The following is a 19,483-nucleotide window of genomic DNA, read 5'->3' as shown; positions in this document are numbered from 1 at the left end:
ACACATTTGCCCATTTTCCCATTGGAAATAGTGATATTTTAAAATATCACTGTCCTGGTCACAAAAGTGAAGTTTGTGGGGAATAATAGCCATTTTCTATACTTTTGAGGCATAAGCAATTAGGAAATAACACTTACTACCCAGGAACAAAAATTGTGTTACATAGTGTTATTATTATTATTTATAGTAAATCCTATTTTTTTGTGTATCCATTATTGTATAAAAGAATTCCCTACTACTGAAAATGGTATGTTGTAATTTGATTCATCCCATCACTGCTTCCATTTTTTAAAGACAACCACCTTAGTGCTAAGATTATGAAAAAGCACATTGCTCTCTATCTCTACCTGGCTTTGAGCTTGGAGAACATCCTGCTTTCATACTCTTTACCATAGCAGATGGGGCCAATATGAAAGTCCAGACAACAAATAAATAAATGGCATTTAAAGCGGTTTGCTACAGTTGTTTCTGTGCATCTGTTTAACACATAATCCTCAGTGCATACATTAATCTACAAAATTATCATGGTTGGTTGGATATCATTTTTCCTATTGTTTTGTAGCATGTGGGCATTTAATGTGTTTACCATGGATGGGCATGTTCTTTTGTTTTCTTAGACAATAATGCAAGACATTTCCATGGAAATCAAACTGAAACAAGCTACCTTAAAACTATACATTCTTTAGACCTTGGACAGGTTACTATAGCAAAATGATATATCCAATACCACCATAGACTGTACAAGTAAGTCGCATTTGTCATGAAAAATAAGTACCTTGAACACAATAATTAACCCCAGTTGAATTCTCCAGCTGGTTTAATCAGTCAATTTTTATGCCTGAGTGCCTGGGCCGTCTTTTATTGGCTTTGAGACATTTACATTGAAATTAATGCAGGCGTAACAACTGCTGTGATTGGTCAACTTACTGAGGTAGCCATGGAAACAATACATAAGGATAAGATTGTACAACCAGGGCAAGCTGCATTTTTTCAGATGTATTTTGCTCAGTGATTGATATTTAAAAAGTAGTGTTCTGTGTAGAAAAGGAGCCATCTGAATGTGATTTTCCGAGTTTAATTTGGTTGTACAGAGTAGTGGCGAAAAAAGTGACTTATGCAAGGCCCTCGTTTCCTTCTGTATTGTGCACGTTCATCTTTCTTGTGCATGACAGTTCAACGTGAGAGGTAACGGCTTACTGTTTCAGTTACAGTGTTCAGAAATTTGCAGTTAAGCGTTATGTTTTTGTGCACGTTGTACTGGTTTTACTCAAAAGTGATTCCTGTTCAGGTATTTATTAATGGGAATAATAAGGAACATGCACTTCTTTCTTGTATGATGGCCAAGAAAAAATAACTGCATTTCTGAAATGTTCAGTTATACAAAGGAACCTAATTTAAAGAGCTGATAAAAAAAAAAAAAAAAAAAAAATTACTCCTTGCATATTTTGTATGATTCCCATCTTTCACAATATGTATTCAAATGAACAAAGGACAGTTTAGATTAGGTTTATTTATAATGTTACAGTTTTAAACATATTAAATGTTTTTAATTTGACATTTTTCCAAGGAGTGCTAATACTGGGCTGCAGTGCCTAAAGCAGCTGCACAGATGGGCCTCAAGTTAAAAAAAAAAAAAAAAAGAACTTTGGGAACCCCTGCATTAGATCATTTCAGAGTGTAGCTATCTGTGCCCCTTGCTTTATAAGACAGCAAGTGGGTTTGACAGCACCTGAAGGATACATTTGGTGTCCCCTTTTTTCTGCAATTATAAATGATGTATTCAAGCTCTGTTACAGCTCAGCAAACAAGAAAATAATTACAATGGGAGGGGGTGGGGGATTACCTTTTCAAATGGGGTTTTTGTTACACTGATAACATATTGCAGGGATTTCTATAAAAATAACTGAAATATTCAACATGGACCTGCAGGGTAACAACCTCCTTAAATAAAGAAGGGTTAATTTAATTGATCTAAATAGTGGTGGGCATAAACACAGGCACTGTTTGAAGATTAAAAATAGACCAACCCTGGAATTTCACAAATGTTGTTTCATTTAATGATTCCGTTTTTAGATTCATTCATAGACTTAAAAACAAAAAAACAAAAAACAAAACAACAACATGGTGATTTTGGTGTTGAATAAAGGTGTGTAGACACATTTCTCGCATGTGATGGAATGTGCTTGGCAACAGATGACGTTGTTGAATTAAGGTCTCTCTCTCTCTCACTCTCTCTCTCTCTCTCTCTCTCTCTCTCTCTCTCTCACTCTCACTCTCTCTCTCTCTCTCTCTCTTTCCCCTTATCTAATCTTGTTGTTATTCATGAGCATGTCTACAGCTAAGGGAAATTCCCTTCAAGTTCCCTGGCCACACTGGCTGAGAGCACAATACAGCAGCAGCAGGAGCAGCAATAGAGAACCAGAATATATTGATTCAATAAACCACTGCAGAAAGAATAAATATATAACAACACTTGCCTGGGTGTATAAATTATGTTCGCTAGTGCTAACCATGCACACTGTTATTGCAGGTTCTTTAATATTAATATTTAATCTTTTTTTTTAATTACTCTTAAATTATTATTATTATTATTATTATTATTATTATTATTATTATTATTATTATTATTATTATTATTATAGCCAGAATAATCTCACTGCAAAAAGGACCAATATAAAAACACTTCTTTGTGTGATTGTCTATAGCTGATCATGCTCACTCTTCTGATCTGGTCCTCATACATATATATTTGTTCCAGATTTTACATGTAGAATAAACCTATAACCTTCCTAGCTAGTATATGCATATCTTGCACCTCTAGAGTCAAGCTATATACAGTGCTCTCTCATTATAGCCCTGTAGTCAAGAGTAAAGAAACCACACTATACAGTATGTGTTCTGCCTTATAATGAGAAGTGCAAGAAGAATAGCATAATAGTGAATATGGGAGCCACTGTCTTCTGAAAACCGGTTCAATTTTGCATTGTAACAAGGAGCAATCAAACACTTTCATGACCTTCCAGTAAAAACTGAAAAACTAAGAAATGTCCATAAGAATTTACCATTAAGCATAATGATCTATAATTGATTAATTGATATTGCAATTGTTAATCTATGATTGTGATAAGATCTGTGATTTTATGATTTGATTTTAAAATATTTACAGTTCTTTAATTGCAACTTGACGATTGATCAACATTTAATGATCATGTATTTTTTAAATACATATATTAAGCTGTTGTGTTGAAATACAATCAAATATGTTCATGCTAAATCTGATTAACAAGGCACTGTATGTATGTAAACAAATTCATTGTGAAATATATATATATAGTCCCTTTTTTCAGATTGAAAAATGAATTAACTTTTGATTTCTATTGTTGCTTGGTTGTCTTGACAACAAAAACGCTGCCTTTTACAAATATCTAGTACCTGGCATGATATCTTTCTTCCATTAACTTTAGCAATACCACACTGCAACTCAGTGAAGTTGCCATTTTAAATGAGAAACTGGTACTGTGTGAGTAGAATGTGGCCGTTAATTGATTTATTTATTCATTCATTAATTACTAGCTGGTTGCACTAATCTTAGACACTAGTCTTGGACAAGACTGTCGCTAAACTGGCGATTCCGATTGATGCTTTTATTATTTTATGCTTCGTGTGGCCTATTTTAAGAACCCAACCCGTGGCACTTAACCCTGCAGCTGTTTTCCACAACGTTCGGTTTGTTGACTCTAACATTGCTAAATACAAGATCCACGTTGTCGTACATTTACAGGTTTTACGATGTCTGTATTAAGAACAACAGCTGTATTTATCATTTTAATAGACCAGATTAAACTGCATATTGTTACACATTTTCTATATTATGCATATGACTAATACATGAAAAACAATCTGTCTTTGATGATGTACATCGCCTTCATCCAAAAAATGTTCAGCAGGATACTCATTTTTTTGGTCAGGAAACGGTAACAAGAAGTGAACCAAGTCTTTATTCAACCATAAACAATTTCTGAAATAAAAGACAGTAGGGATGGATTTGGGTTGTTATAATAATAATAATAATAATAATAATAATAATAATAATAATAATAATAATAATAAAAAATGCATAATATAAAATTTAAAATTAGCAGTTTTTTAATTAAAATTATATTATAACGTCAGAAACTAATTCAAAAAAAAAAAAATATAAAATATATATATATATATATATATATATATATATATATATATATATATATATATATACACACACACACACACACACACCTTATTTTTAAAATATCTTTCTATTATGTAAAAAAGGGAAAGGTTGTTTAGGAATAACAAAGACAGTATTGTTAGTTGAATGTTTCCCTGCAACAAGACGGGCAGGTTTTTCTTCACATTTCTTTAGGGCTTTTTTTTTCCTCCTTTTTAATGACAGGGCACTATTTTTTAACAGTCAATTGAGGTAGTAGTCGGAGTAGTAGCCGTAGTAGTAGGAGCTGTCTCTCAATGAGAATGAATGCGTGTCTGGCGAATGGAGAAGTCTGATCGCTGCGGTGTTGTGCCTCAGAAAGGCGGAGGGATACCAGTTGTACGCTAGCAGTGATCGGCTCCTATGTTCAGTTTCACGGAGCGAAGAGTTGACTGTCTACTGGAGGAGGCAGAACGAAATTTAAATCCCCGGGTTGTGCCCGACACCCAAAAATATATAATAACAGTTACTTTTTGTTTCTTATTTCAAATCCGTTTGAGTTAGAAAATGTCCGGCCGGTAAAGCTGAAGTTTCCCAAGGATCTTTTTCTGTCTTGTGGGCTATGGCGGTGGAAGCGCGGCCGGAGCTGGTCGGGAAGCGGTTCCTGTGTGTAAGCGGAGAGGAGCTGCCGGAGCTCGGGGAGATCGGGCGCTGGGGATGGAGAGCCGGGGTTATCCGTGCAGTGACCCACCGGGACAACGACAACCCAGAGTTGACGGTAAGAAATGGGTGCTAACCCACACACTCTGTATTTTGAGACTTTATGGACAATCTTGGAAAACATTGCAAGATACAGTGTCAGGGCTGTGTTGTTATGTGCTACACATTTCTAGGGTTACTCGTCATGTGTATACTACCGCCCTGCTGTGTATCTTTCCTGGCTTGTACTTATCGATATGGAAAAGAGTCCATGGTATTTTCCTCGCTTTTGGCAGTTCTCGGTTGCTAATTCGTTGTATTTGTGATTCGTATTTTAGACACAAGCTTAATATTCAACGCAGCCAAACCTGACATATACATTCTAAAACCTACCTACGTTACTCGTAAGAACGCATACATATATTTACATTTCAGTTAGTTTATCTTTACTAATAAGCTGAATTAAAAATCAACATAGTATTCATGTAACTGGTGTAGTTTACTGCTTCATTGGCTTGTGTTGAAAAAATAAAACGTTGATCGTACGCGGGTGTCAAATCAGGCAGGCAAGTTTTGACTTGAGCGTTTTTTTTTTTAACAATAGATGAATAGAGGATTAAATTACTTTTGACTGAAGCTTTTTTTTTTTCGCTTACACAAGACATCGAAACATGCATTCCTAAACACGACCTGCTTGTTGAAGGGGAAATCACGTTCGTTAAATCTTTTTATAACTGGGTTGTAATAATTAATTCCAATTAAAATAAACGTCATGCAGATCTGTGTGAATCTGGAGGTAGTGATATTAACTTGCATTGGACAGAGAGCATTCCAGCTGTCAAAAATGTCACTGGGAATATAGGGGCGGTGTATGCTTATTAATAATAAACACGAGCATACGTAATATCTGTACACAGCACTTCATGATAGTACAGAAGTTGTGTTTTTTTTATATTAACCACATTTAGTATTCATTATTCTTAATGTACCCCCGCAAATGCAATTGGATGCAATGCTTTTTTATCTACATTTTACATTTTTTGTGTATATAGGTATTTTCCACCACATACCAACAACGAGTTTTTAATATTTGTTTTTCCTCATAAAGCCATTTTACACTGTCGTATTTGTAAATCATTCCTGTAGTACATGTGTGTTTTTTTTCTTATCATGTGACTTGAAAGACAAAGGAAAATCTCTAGGAATTACATATTACATTGTTTATTTATTTTTTTTAAATTGGTAATAATAATTTGACCTTTTAAAATACATTTTAAATAATCCAGCCTGTTTTCATATTCAGTCGGATGTGTAGAATATTTGCTGAGATTATAATTATTTTCTGTCGATAACCAGCTAAGAACTCGAATCCTGCTGTGTTTGTTTTAATTTGCTACTGGATTTTAACACAGTTGATTGCAAACAGCCAATTATAAAATACAAATTGTTTTCAAAATATGCAGATGACATAACAATATTATGAACAAATATATTTAATTAAATAAGTCACTTTTTCAGAATCAGTATTTGTAATGACAAGTTTTCTTAAGTTAACATTGTTCATCTGTTCATTAAAAAGTCAATAAAAACCGTGTAAGTTACTCATTAATAGCATATTTGCTGGTAGCTGGCACCCCCCCCCCCCTCCTTCCTTTTGAATGGATGTAGTTGTATTTATTTTACAGCTTAGGTGTGTGTTCGTTTGTTTTTAGGGAGGTGGCTTCAGGGCATCAATAGTAATGCTATACTCTGAAAAGATGAACTAAGGTTATGGAGGAATTGTACATGCAGAAATTGCATACTTCCTGTTTGACATATAACCCATTCATACACTACTGTAAGAAGCTGTTTGGGGTCTAGAACAAAGAAGATAGTTATTTATTTACTTTGTTGCATTTTTTAAATTATGTTTTCAGCACTGAAATCCTTTTAGCACATAGTACATTTTCCTAGTAAAGTAAGTTTTAACAAAACACTTTTTCTCCTGTTGTGCTTTTTGCAAATACTATTGAAGGAAAGATTTGTAACCCATTTTAAATATATTGATTTAATATCAATGTCGTTTTGACATTCCTCCTTACCCTTTGCAGAGTATGCTGTGTAGAAATGCTGAGAACAGTTATTTTGCCTTGGAAGCGAGCAGTATGTGCACCATGTACTAGGACTATGTGTCATTGGCTTGTCTTTATTGGAAAAAGGAATTATAAAAATTCTGAGCTCTGAATATTTTTAAGATAAAATGTTTGGGTTGGTTGAATTTGACATAGTGGGGGGGAGGACATGGCATCTGGCATGGTGCTTGCCACACATCTATTTGTATGCTTCCTTTGGGATTACTGTTTGTAGCTTCTTTTTCCTGTAATGTAGCAAGGCATAATTTATTCTCATCAGTGTTTGTGGGCTGTGCTAGTAGGGTTTATCAAACATGCTAATGTTACAGTAGCTGTTTTTATTTTACAATTACCAAGAAGGCAATTTATTTGTCCAAGAAGAAGAAATACAAAATAATTAGTCTGCATCTACAACTGGGTTTAATAAATGGATCCCAGCAGTTCATTTTCAGTGTTTGTTATTGGATTCTAACAGTGATGAAATAGTCTGTCTAGGTTTTCAGAGCGTGTGTTTGGTCTTATGAAGAGTGCTCTGGTCGGAAAATTATGTTTTAACTGATTTTGTTCGTGAAAGTATTTTTAAAAGAGAAATATCCAAACAAAACATTTTATACAAGAACATACGCATTTTTTAATAATTTGCACATTTTCAGGGTAGCAAGGGCGTTTAAGTGCAGTGTAATAAAAGGATAATATTAAACAAAAACTAACTGCAGTGAAAATAACTGATTTGTGGCTTGACAAAACAGCATGTAACATGAAACTCAGATGTTCATTCCAGTTTCCCTTCCCCCTCCTCCTCCGTAACAGTTTAGCCTATAGTGTTACAATTACTGTATGTGGAATAAACAAAATGTTGTATTGTCTGCTGACTGAACGATGTTATTGTCATGTATTGTTTCATCCATATCATACGACTAGATACTGAAATTAAGCTCTTAACAGTTGTTGGCAATTCTAAATTAAGGAGCGCAATAAATCTTAAAACATGCTTTTAAGACCAGTAAAATACACTGTTAAAATATTTGCAGATTCAAACACCAGTTTATATAGCACATACATTTACTTGTTTACAAGCCTTAAGAAAAAAAAGAGTAAACAAGGACCCGGGTAAATAATGCATACTTGAGGTTCTTGTTTTTCTTACCACAGGGCAGAAATCCTTGACCTAATTACCAAAAAAGTGTTTGCCACACTGTTTGTAAGGCTCTCTCCCAAGCCATATATTGTTAAATAAATTCTGAAGTATTAAAATACATTGTACTGTAGAATAGAAAAAAAAACAAAACAAAAAAACATTATACTGATTTGGGCTAATGCACAATGAACAGCAATCAGATAGGGTAAATTTAGTTTTGGTTTTTTAATCAACTTAGTAGTTATTTTTGTATCAATTTGTAAAGCACTGCAATGGTTGATTTATAATTGGTTGTGTGCTTGCCAGCCAGGGTGTCCTTGAGTAATTTTCTAGGTATGAAAACTGAAATGAACAGCATTCTATGGGAATGCCGTTTAATATAACCCCTCAGCTTTGCTCAGTCTGTAGCTTAGAAGTGCAAGGCACTGTCTTATTTTTATCCTTGTGTTATATTTTATGCAGTCACATCAGTTTTGTTTCCAAGTACATCAGAAGAAGCTACCAAAAAGGCCTCTGTGCGAAATGCAAGCTGCAAAGCTTGCACTGTAGTACCGTATACAGTAGCCTTTTATAAAATAATGTTTTGTACCGCTGAGTTACAGCCAAGGCCTGTATTATTCACCACAGTAGACGGATCCCCATTAATTACCTGCATTTAGCGTTTACTTTAAATGTGGTTATAGTATATGTTCATTAAAACTTTAAAACCTGAATAGTTGTCCAGTAACTTTAACTGGGGAGCAGTCAACATATGATAGCAAATAGAACACAAGTCTATTAACACAGCTGACAATCTGTGTTTATATCAAATCTAGTTCATAATTTGTGTAGCCTGTAGTGTGTGTGTGTGTGTGTGTGTGTGTGTGTGTGTGTGTGTGTGTGTGTGTCCTGTTTCATCTAATTCTGTCTGATAATCAGGTAGCCTCCTCCTGTATCAGGTTCATGATGAACTACCAGCAGGACAGCCAACATCTCAGATATTGTTTTCAGTGGCATTTTATGTACTGTATTCATTGTTAGGTTCTGAATTTTTCCACTTTAGTATTTTTTGGTGTTAAGCAGTTTTAAAAATAAAAATACTCTTTAGAGAAAACAGACCCTTATGTAACCTCACCTTTAGAATGGGTCATATTAAGGTCCAGGTTACAACATTGTTAAGACAGCATTGCACGATTGCAAAAAGTAAATTGAATTTGTATAAGTGCATTGTCTGTTTGTGCTTTTTCAGTATATTTATTTTTTAATTTCAGTAGTCAGCAGTTGATTTTAGCCCCATTTTTCTCCCAATTTAAAGCAGACAATTGTATTTTTTTAGGCTCAGTTCACTGATGCCACCCCTGTGCTGACTCGGGAGTGGCAAAGACGAACACACGCTGTCCTCAAGCGTGTGCTGTCAGCCGACCGCTTTTTTTTTTTTTTTTCCACTCTGCAGGCCTTCCATGCAGCCTCCTCGGAGCTTCAGTGTCGGAGGACAACGCAGCTCTGCGCAGTTTACAGGCAACAGTCGGCAGTGGAATAGCCTGGACTCAAACCGGCAATCTCCAGGCTATAGGGTGCTTCCTGCGCTCCACGTGGAGCGCCTTTACCGGATGCGCCACTCGGGAGCCCCCCTTTAAGATTCTTTAAGAATTAGTTAATTGCCTCTTAACAGCTTCAATTAACTGCATTACAACCTGCTTGTAGTAAAAACCTGGACTGGATTGTATCTTGAGGGAACAGAGTTGAGTACCACTGCAGTATATAATAAGTCCATGCAGTAAATAAACGTTGCTTTTACATCATGCTTTATGTTGTGGATAGTGTAGAAAAAGAGAGATCTACTGTGATGTATCAATTAGCATATACATGTTTAAATTATTTATTTTCTTTTAATTCATCCACAAAATATAAATTTAATCTACTGTATTATATTTTGTAAAGAGGTTATTCATTTGTCTTGGATTCACAATTTTAATTATGGCCATTAGTAAAGAATTGGCATTACTAGAGGAAATTAATTAATTATGTTTACCTTTAGGATTTTTCCTGAAACAAAAATGCACTTTAGCTATGTATCAAATTCAAAGTACTAGGTTGGTACTTTATACTAATGTTTTGTTTTCATCTTCCGGTGTGACCAGTTTAAAAGCGTTAATTTGTTGAAAATAATCCTGAGTGTAGACCATAATAAACTGATCAGACTGCTACAATTCTACCCTACCGATGGAAATGGTGGCATAGTGAATTGAGTTGTACTACTTGGACACATGTAGAGGCAGTGATTTTCTGTGAATTAATTTTCATTATTAGCAAACCTAATATCTTCAACTGATACCAAGTCATAAACTTAAAATAAATAACATGTTTTTTAACATTTCAAATAAAAACTATAGTCTGTGACTTTACTCCTGCATTTGGGTTTGAGTGTACATCCTTGGACAGGAATATACATTAAAAGCAGTTTTACGATCTAAATGAGAGCTTGTACAGTATGTTGCAGAGAATACATTAGTTTCTCTTTTGCGAAGGTATTGCAGGGTATATTTCTGTGACTTTTTGCTGAATCAACACTTCCTATTATGTTTAGTATTTTTCTACACTCGCTGCTATCAGTAGATCAATGTCATCATGTAAAGTCAAGTAAAACTAACATTGCAACCTGATTAGGGTCAACATGGGTCACTCTTTGTTGTAATGATTTTGGGTTATTGTTTCTTTTATGTAATGTTTTGTTTGTGTTATCTCAGGTACAGTAAAGTGTACAGTGGCTCCTTGTAATTTTACTGTATGATTTGCACTTAAAAAAATCCTGACCTGAATACTGTTAGTCTGTCCAATTTTCTGTTAACATGGTCTAACAGGGAATTAACCAGGTTTGTAAAATAACGAGGGGGTAGGCCTACTGTATTCTCCAGTCTTATATGCAAAGTAGTAACACGTAGAAACACACATACTGTTTAATAGGATTTTGCATTTTAGTAAATGTTAATACTGCCTTTAATTTAAAACGACAGCCTTCAGTACATAAATGTAACTTTAAATCATGACTTGAGTTTCTCTTTTAAAAGAAAAAAGACTGCATGGCTGAAGGAATGGTGGGATTTAAGGAATTTTGCCATGTAACTTTCAGATCTTTTTCTTGTATGAATGTACTTATTTTCAAAGCTTTTGGTAAAATTAGTACACATCTGGAAAGCAAATGAATGTGAGGTTTGTTTTGTCTTTTGTATTGGTTGTCATGGCTTGCAAGTAGTTTGGCAGGATTTAAAGATCTGTGTTTTTATGCCTGAGGCGAAGATAGCAACCCTGCTGAGTGGGAAAACGTGTTGTCGCTACACCACACCTCGAAAGCCTGGACTCCAGGGGGGATGCATACATGCTTGGGAGGCCAAACTAGTTCTTAAGAGTGATTTAAGAAAAGATATTGCAACTTCATAATTGAATTACAAAAGCAGAAAGCGCATAGGAGTGTGAAACAAACTGTAGAATAGAAAGAAACTGTTGCTTTGCAATGTTATTTTCTTAGTACAGTTAATTTCACAATCATGAACATAAATGTTTTAAAACAATTTTATAAGCTACTTACAGTACTCTTGTTGAAAATGTTTTGTGCGGAACTTATCAGTAAAGTCCTATCAATAAACAAAACATTTCATTTAAGGAACAAAACAAATAATAGTAGGAGCATACCTACTGTATTTGGCTTACAGAGTGATGTAGTTTGCTTTCAACAAATGTCAATTCTTAAAAGAATCTAACATATAACTGGTTTACAAGTCTTGGAATTGATATGCGAGGACATTGCTGGTGCTTTTTATCAATACATTTAATGTTACATGTTAATAAAAAAAAATAAATAAAAAAAAAAACTTTGATTGCTTTGTTTTAATTTTCAGTGATGGTCCCAGGCTAAGAAGTCATTTAAAATAACTGCGTATGTTTAAAGAAGGTAATGTAATTAATTTTCAGTATACTTTTCCGAAATAGAAATTTCACATAACCATTCAAAAATAAAATGTAGGCTACATGTATGTAAAGTGTCTAACCCTTGAATGTAACAGATATTGTAAGTCACTCATTCAGAAGCACACAAATGAGTTCATAGTTGAACAGACATTAATACAGAATTGCATTCATATTGAAATTTATGTAAATTGATTTTTCACAAGCATTTCTGTAGGCTTAACATGCAATGTGCCAAAGGTTATCTGCCTGAGGGTAAGTCGATCTGTAACATGAGTTTTCGTTCAAATTTAGGGCAAGATTCCTTTCTTATGTGAAACAGTATTCTTTGTTTAGAACTTCTTGTGGTACCGGGAGTGTTGTATGGCTCCATTGATTGGTTCCATACAGTGGAAACATGACCTTTAGCAGATGTTTGAGGCGCTGCCAACACGCAGCGTGATCAGCAGACGAGACAGCTTTTTTCTTGTAATGGCGATGAAGAACTGCATATCTGAAACAAGATGGCAAAAATTCAAACGTTGACATAGTTAAACGAGCTGCTGCTTCCTCCTCTTCGAGGCAGCTATCAAGAGATTAACATCGTTGTTAGAGAACATATTCTTATTTATTCACATGTAAGTATCACTCTTCTAATGCTTGAATTATCTTAAAGCATCACAGCATGGTTTGCATGACAATGTACTTTAATTTATGGTTCTAGGAAACGTCACAAGGTTCCTTCATTAAGTAAAATGCCTGTCTGGGCTCCTCTGGGGAAGAACATGCTTCTGGTATCAATTGAGAACATAATGCATGCACTGTATTGATTGAAAAGGCTCGTTTACATTTATTTATTTTTATTCTCTGTGAGCCATTGAACAATTTCTGTGCAATTTAAAAAGTCAGGTGGACTTCAATTAAATCCTATAATGAAATATACCAGTGAAGCAACAAGGTTAACTGAAGGTGTGCCTTCTAGACTGAAGCTACTGTTACACTGTGTTTAATGTCTTATCCAGAAGTATAGTGAGAAATTGCTTAATTTGTGTGTTCGGCTATTTCCATAAAAATAAAAATAAATATATTGATCCTTTACGTAACGGCATTAACACTTTCAACACTGCAGACCTATAGTGCATATATAGGCCTACTGTAGTAAAAGACTGGTGCTATTGTGGTATAGGAAAGCTAACGTTACAGTTTGATTAGTTAGTTCTTTATTCAAAAGTTACTGAAAGTTCAATTTAAACATTTTAAAACAAAACGTCAAGTTTGAAATCACAGCTGGTAGTTTCCACTTTAGTGCAGGATGTTGTTCATTTCTGGTCCCAGAAGACCAGCTTAAATGCATGGATCTAGCTTGGTTGCCCAGTTGTGGAATTTTGGAATGAACACTGCAAGCACTGTTTAATGAGAACTTGCTCGTGAGACTGCAGGAAGAGGCAAAACATAGTGTTATCTGTTTAATTGACAATACAAGCAGTTGCTTTGCTGCACATGAAGATGTTCCTGTGTTGGTTGATTTGAGGGATGCTTGTGGGTTTTAAAAATATTAGGAAAGTGAAAAATAATAAAACAAGTATCAAGTGTGATTGATCAGGGGAAGTGGTAAAACTCCAAAATTCCTGGAAAAGGAAAGCATATTCCATTGTATTTGTAAAATGTATAGCGCAGTGTTCCTGCTTGCAAAATATTTAGCAATATATCTCATTGTGTCACAGATAAGTATCCTTATTTGAAGTATTGCTATACGATGTACAGTAGCAGAGATAATGGGCCATGGGAAAATTTAAGTGTCCTGAGCTGAACGCATTTCTTTGAGTGTAGGCATTTGTACAGTATTGTATTTTGATGTATTAAACTGTAGTGCCAATTGCAAGAGTTGCATTTCAAGATTATAGAGAGGCCTCAGGGGGCATCTATTGTAGAATTGTGATCACTCTGTGGTAGACCTCGAGGCTTAACTTTAATGACGATGATATGCTGATGAAAACATTTTTTTAAAAATATTTTTTCCTTTAGAATTTTATTGTTGATCTCTATAATTAGCCCTGGAATTTCCCTGAAATTTGTTTGTGGGTTGGTGTACATTTATGTTCTGGCAAAGGCTCATGATTGGCAGAGCAACCCTTTTCAAGCCAGCTTGCAGTAGTTTTGGAATGTTGTAATGGGTCCTTGTTAATTTCAGGTATGTCAATAATTGATCAATATATTTTCAGGTAGGTCAATAATTGAGAATCTGCAAATAAAACTTTACACCCCCCGTTACTTGCTGTTACATGCTAATACTGCATGCATGCTTAAAACTGAATTTGTATTCCCTTGTGTAATTCAATAAAATAAAGAATTTTGTGTACTGTTGTTCATTTAAATATGTAGTACGTTAATCATCTTTTGCAATTTTTTTTTAAACTTACATTTGGAGTTTTATACTTTTAAACAATCTTTACCCAGTGGAAGCTAGTCGTAAAGCATTCTGCTGTAACTAGTCTTCTTTTAACCATATTCCAAAGCAACGTCCTTTTAAACTGACTCCATAAGCAATGGGGCCCAGAATTTCATTTTGTATGGGAAGTTTTAGATTTGTTCTGTTAAGCTCTTTCTACTCTAGGAAAATAAGTAAAAAAAGGCAGACTGCTGGTGCCAGAAAAATCTGCACAGAAGTCAACTGGTCCCGCACTGTCCTTTTTTTTTTTTTTTTTTTTTTTTTTTTAAACTTGGTTACTTAGAGTTGAAACCGTTTAAGCAAAGCATCATAATTAATACACAGAATTAATACACAGAAGTCAGTCTACAAGTGTTTTAATTTTGTAAGTGCTAGTTCTATAGGTGTTGGGCGTAATGATATTACTGTAGTCTCCTGATTTGCTAATAAACTGAATGCAGTGAAGTGTGGTGGCGTAGTTACAATGTACTGATGTACTTTTTTGCTTATTATTAATAATAATAATATCTGAAAGTAGAAAAGGTGCTGCTGTAGTCTGACATTCTTAATTAGAAATAAATAGGGACCCACAGTTAAATTCTCTGTATCACGGCAAAGCTAGTTTGGATGATGTAAACTCTTTCACTGCCTTCCTGCTTTGGAACACTGTGCTGCCAGCCTGCCCAAACAAGATGGCCACCACATTCTAAAAGAGTCTGACCTGCAAAAGAAAAGCTCTTCTTCCTGTCAAAATATTGCACATTATCACTAAACTTGCTCCTATATGTATTTTATCATGCGGTCAGTGTTGCTACATATGAAATTATAATTTATGTATGAATTGTGTTTTTTTTCTCTCAATGTCAGGTTTTCCTCCCATAAGTGCATTAAAAATGTTTCTGCTTATTACCTTAAATATTATAGAAATATCTGAAGTAGGGAAAAAAAAAACTTTTTATTGCATTTTTTTTTTTTTTTCAAACTACTTCAGTGTAGGAATAAACATTAAACAAAACGTTAATGTTTAGCGTTTGTAAATTATTATTCTTATTAAATATTTGGCTGATGTTTCAGGATAAACTTACTTGTAACTGTTTGTAGATTAACTTTGTGTGGCAAGGTTCAAAGCAAGGGGCGGGGCATAGCAGTGGTTGATTTTAGATCCCTGAGCTGAACGTCCTCTCTTTCTGTCAGAGCAGACTTTACAGTCAAGCTTTGATTTTCCATGATGTCCCAGAAAATGTCTCCCTAACAGTCTAGCTGGCAATCCTGACATTTCCATCACTGGGGCTGGTCCTGTGTTTCCTGCTGAAACCCTGTTCAGGAGCCTCTGAACTCAACAGTCGTTGTATTTGTGTTTGTGCTTTTCTTAAAAATGATGAACGTATTCATTAACGCTACTTCCTTTACATGGTGATATACTCATTGGTACCATTTTACAGAACGGTGCTGAAAGCTGTAATAAGAGCAGAGTTGGTCATCTCTGTCTACACCTCTCGTGTATCGATTATAATCCTCAACGCTCTTTGGTTTTTGGATTACTCAAAACCCTTCTGTCTCCTTGCTGCGGATTCTCTTTGAAATCACTGATGTGTCGTGCACGGTAGAAAGCAAAGTAACTGTTCCCGCATCTTTTGAAACTTGTAGCTAAAAGAGACCCTTTCTTCAAAAACAATGGGGGATCTTCGGGCTTTATTTTATTATTTCATTCCTGTGGCATGTCTTTTTGATTTACTTTGACAGTGCCACGAGTGCCAGTGTTTTTTTTTTTCGTGCAATGTCACAGAGAGCCGGGGAAGTGTTGTCGGTGTACACTACTTGGCCCTTTCCTAGCAATTTTGTGGTGTGTGCAAGTCAGCGAGGAACATTTTCAGTGCCCAAACAGTGACGTTTGTTTGGCATGAACTGCCGAAAAAAGATTCGTCCATGGAAAGATATTCCTTACTCATCCACAGCCAAATCTCGGAAGGGATAATGCACTATGGAAATTTTCAATTAATTCATTTAGAAGGGAGCAGGCTTTAAACAGGGAGTTGTAACCTGCTTGAGACCTGTTAGTTCTCAGGCTGTTGTCTGCGAAACGCAGAATGGAACTTAAAATCTCATAGCGTTTTATGGATAATACTTTTGAAAAATTAGGTGTTCAGGTAACTAAATGAACATGATTACTCCAGTAATCAGAAATACATGGCTTTAGGACTAGACCCATTGCATTGTGGAGTCCTATAAATATTTCAATTTCATGTCGATTGGCAGGTTTCCAGTCGTGAAAGAGGGAATGGGGGCTAGAGTACCGCTAGTACGTATCGCCTCAGTATACTGGTTTGTTTCTGTCACCATCAACTCAGTCCAATCAGGAGTGAACTTACTAATAAAATAATCATTAGAGTCAGCACTACTCCATATTGTTGGCCCAGATTCCCTGCTATTTTCAGTAGGTTTGACCCACCCTGCTCTCTCTCTCTCACCGCGCCACTCCCCTTGATGCGCCTCTTCTCCTGTCAGTGTCAGCCTGGCTGTCTCCTCCCTTTCTGTCAGTAACTCCTCCGAGTGTGGTCTCTCCATTTCCTCACCCTCGTTTACATCTTCTGGCCGTGCTACATCTTCCTCCATAAATCCCTCAAATACCTCATCACTGTCGCTATCCCAGTTAAACAAACAAATCTCTGCTCTCGGTCTTTATAACTCCCGTCTTTCAGATCATGACATTGCAATATATGCTTTCCAAACAAAATACAAATGAGACTTCATTAATTTGACGTGTATTTTTATAAATGTGCAACATTTTATCTAGCAACGAGCAGTTGCTTGGACAGAAAATGGGAAAAAAAATAAATGAATTGGCGTGTTTCTGGCAACTATAGTAGTCGCATGCAGTGTAGAATGCTCAGCGGGTACTGAGCAGGGGAACTCAAACCCACTCATAAACTCTGCTTTATTTCAAAAAGTAGAAATTAACTTTCCATTCTGAGTGCAATTGTTTGTTTTTGTTTTAGGTTGGCACGAGGACTTTTGGGAGAGAGATGTCTTCTATTAAAAGCTTTAAAAAGTCTTGCTGGATTTTATACTTGGCATTGGTTTATATACTAATATATGGAAGGATATATTGAAATAACTGAAAACAGTGCCAGCCAGGTACTTGTACAACACTTTTGCATATTTGATTTCAGATACAATTTATGTAAAAGAGAAATAAATGTGGATTACAGAGTATTGAATGCTGCTGTGAAATACCATATCATTTTTTCATACAGTATAAGTCCATCCTGTAGTACAGTAACTGTAGCCTTATTGATCTGGTTGCGGCTGGTGTGTTTAATATAGCAGCACAACTCTCCTGTCTTTCTAATCTAAAACTAGTATTGATATTTTTCATTAAAATATGCTTCCTTCAAAGAGATTTATATTTTTTTATTTGCTGGCAGTACATAATTGAATAATATTTTGGAGGCTTTCTGTCATTTTTTAATATAAGAAATTAGGGTGCAGTTGCCTATTTTTAAATGAGTGGTTTTGTTCTAAATGTCTAATACAGTTTTTATTTTTTCAGGTATAGTAAGTGATTACTATAGAGGGCACCTAGTGTACATGGAATGGAATAAGAAATTCAGGTGCAGGTTGAGTTGTGCTGTACTGTGAAAGAGAGCAATTGTGACATTCTTTAAACCAAGCTACTGTAGCTTTTTTTTTGTATATCAGACTATACTATAGTTCTACAAAGGTTTGTACCAGACGCGTTGTTGGATGGATGTTCAACTCAGGCTGTCATGCTTTGCTTCTGAGCCAAAAATATGGAGACTTCATAAACACAGCAGTGTGAAAAATAAACTTCCAGTTTGGCAAGTGGCTGACTTAATTTTGTTATAATGGTATTATTTGAAATGGGGGAGTTCAAAGTAGTGTACATTTGAGCTAGACTGTTGTATCGGCATTTTTGCATTTTTTGTATGACACAGTACATGTTGTACATATTGCTGTATAGCTAGCTTATTTCCTCTCGAGATAAATTCCCAAGGACCTCCAACACTGAAAATGAATTTGGTTTATATAATGTAGCCTTGGGTACAGACAGTATGAAAACACACTTGTATCTAGGATTTTTGTTTAGTTTAAAAATGCACTTCCATAAATGTCAGACCAAATATCAATCCCGTGCTTCATGCAGAGAGACTTAGATGCAGTAGAGACGATAGAAAAGTAGTTAGATCATGGTCTTCCCTTTTAATTTATTTTTTATTTTCAGATATCTTGGTCAGAATATTGTCAACTTATTTGACCTGCATGGAGCATCACTTAGCATGTTATGTCCATCACAACACACGAAAGGGGCACTTCAATATCTGTCCCATGGCTTTGGCATAGTATAAGCAGCAAATGGAAGGTTTAAGGTTATTCTCTATGTAATTGAAGATGTGTAGCTTATCATCATTGTTAATGGCACTGAAGCGGTATTGTTTACACTCGCAAGTCTGCATTATTCTGTCATTGCATTACTCAGAATAGTGCTGACAGTACATATAATTAGAGCTTCTGTTTTTCGGGTTTTATTAAGTGTATTTTTTTTCTGCTTATTTTTTAGCTGTTTTAGAGTTTTATGTAAATCTTTTTCGGGGCTTTCGTTTTTGATATACTGTATGAAATTAGTATTTTCGGTTACTTTTCAAAATGCTTTAGTTTTTTTTTTTTTTTCCCCCGTCAAAATGTATACTCATTACTCGACAGTATTATCATACTTAAGTTGTACCTTTTTTTCCTTTGCTGTCTTCCACAACGAAATCCGGATGGTCACAGGCACATTCTTCTGTATGCATTTTTGTACATTTAGCCACAATTCTATTTCAAGTCATCCGTATCTTAACTGTAATACAGCTTTAAGTCCTACTAACAAGGCTCCAGCCTGATTTGTAATCTCATTTTAAATCTTGCAAGTGGAATCAATATATTGTGAAACTTCTTGAATTTAAATCAAAGGAAGTAAGCAGCACTGGGAAATGTAT

General features: G+C 35.2%; 1 protein-coding gene across 1 annotated transcript in view; it reads left to right on the top strand.

Moving 5' to 3' along the window:
• The first annotated feature begins 4,299 nt into the window (after window positions 1–4,299).
• Window positions 4,300–19,483, top strand: part of LOC121321668 (probable JmjC domain-containing histone demethylation protein 2C) — a 112,116-nt gene continuing 96,932 nt past the window's right edge. The window contains exon 1 of the mRNA XM_041260659.1: window positions 4,300–4,967. Coding sequence (XP_041116593.1) covers window positions 4,812–4,967 — 156 coding nt within the window. The 5' untranslated portion in view covers window positions 4,300–4,811. The remainder of the gene's footprint in view (window positions 4,968–19,483) is intronic.

Source organism: Polyodon spathula, chromosome 10, assembly GCF_017654505.1.
Source record: "Polyodon spathula isolate WHYD16114869_AA chromosome 10, ASM1765450v1, whole genome shotgun sequence".
NCBI classification, from domain to species: Eukaryota; Metazoa; Chordata; class Actinopteri; order Acipenseriformes; family Polyodontidae; genus Polyodon; species Polyodon spathula.
This window is presented reverse-complemented; position numbering and strand designations above follow the sequence as displayed.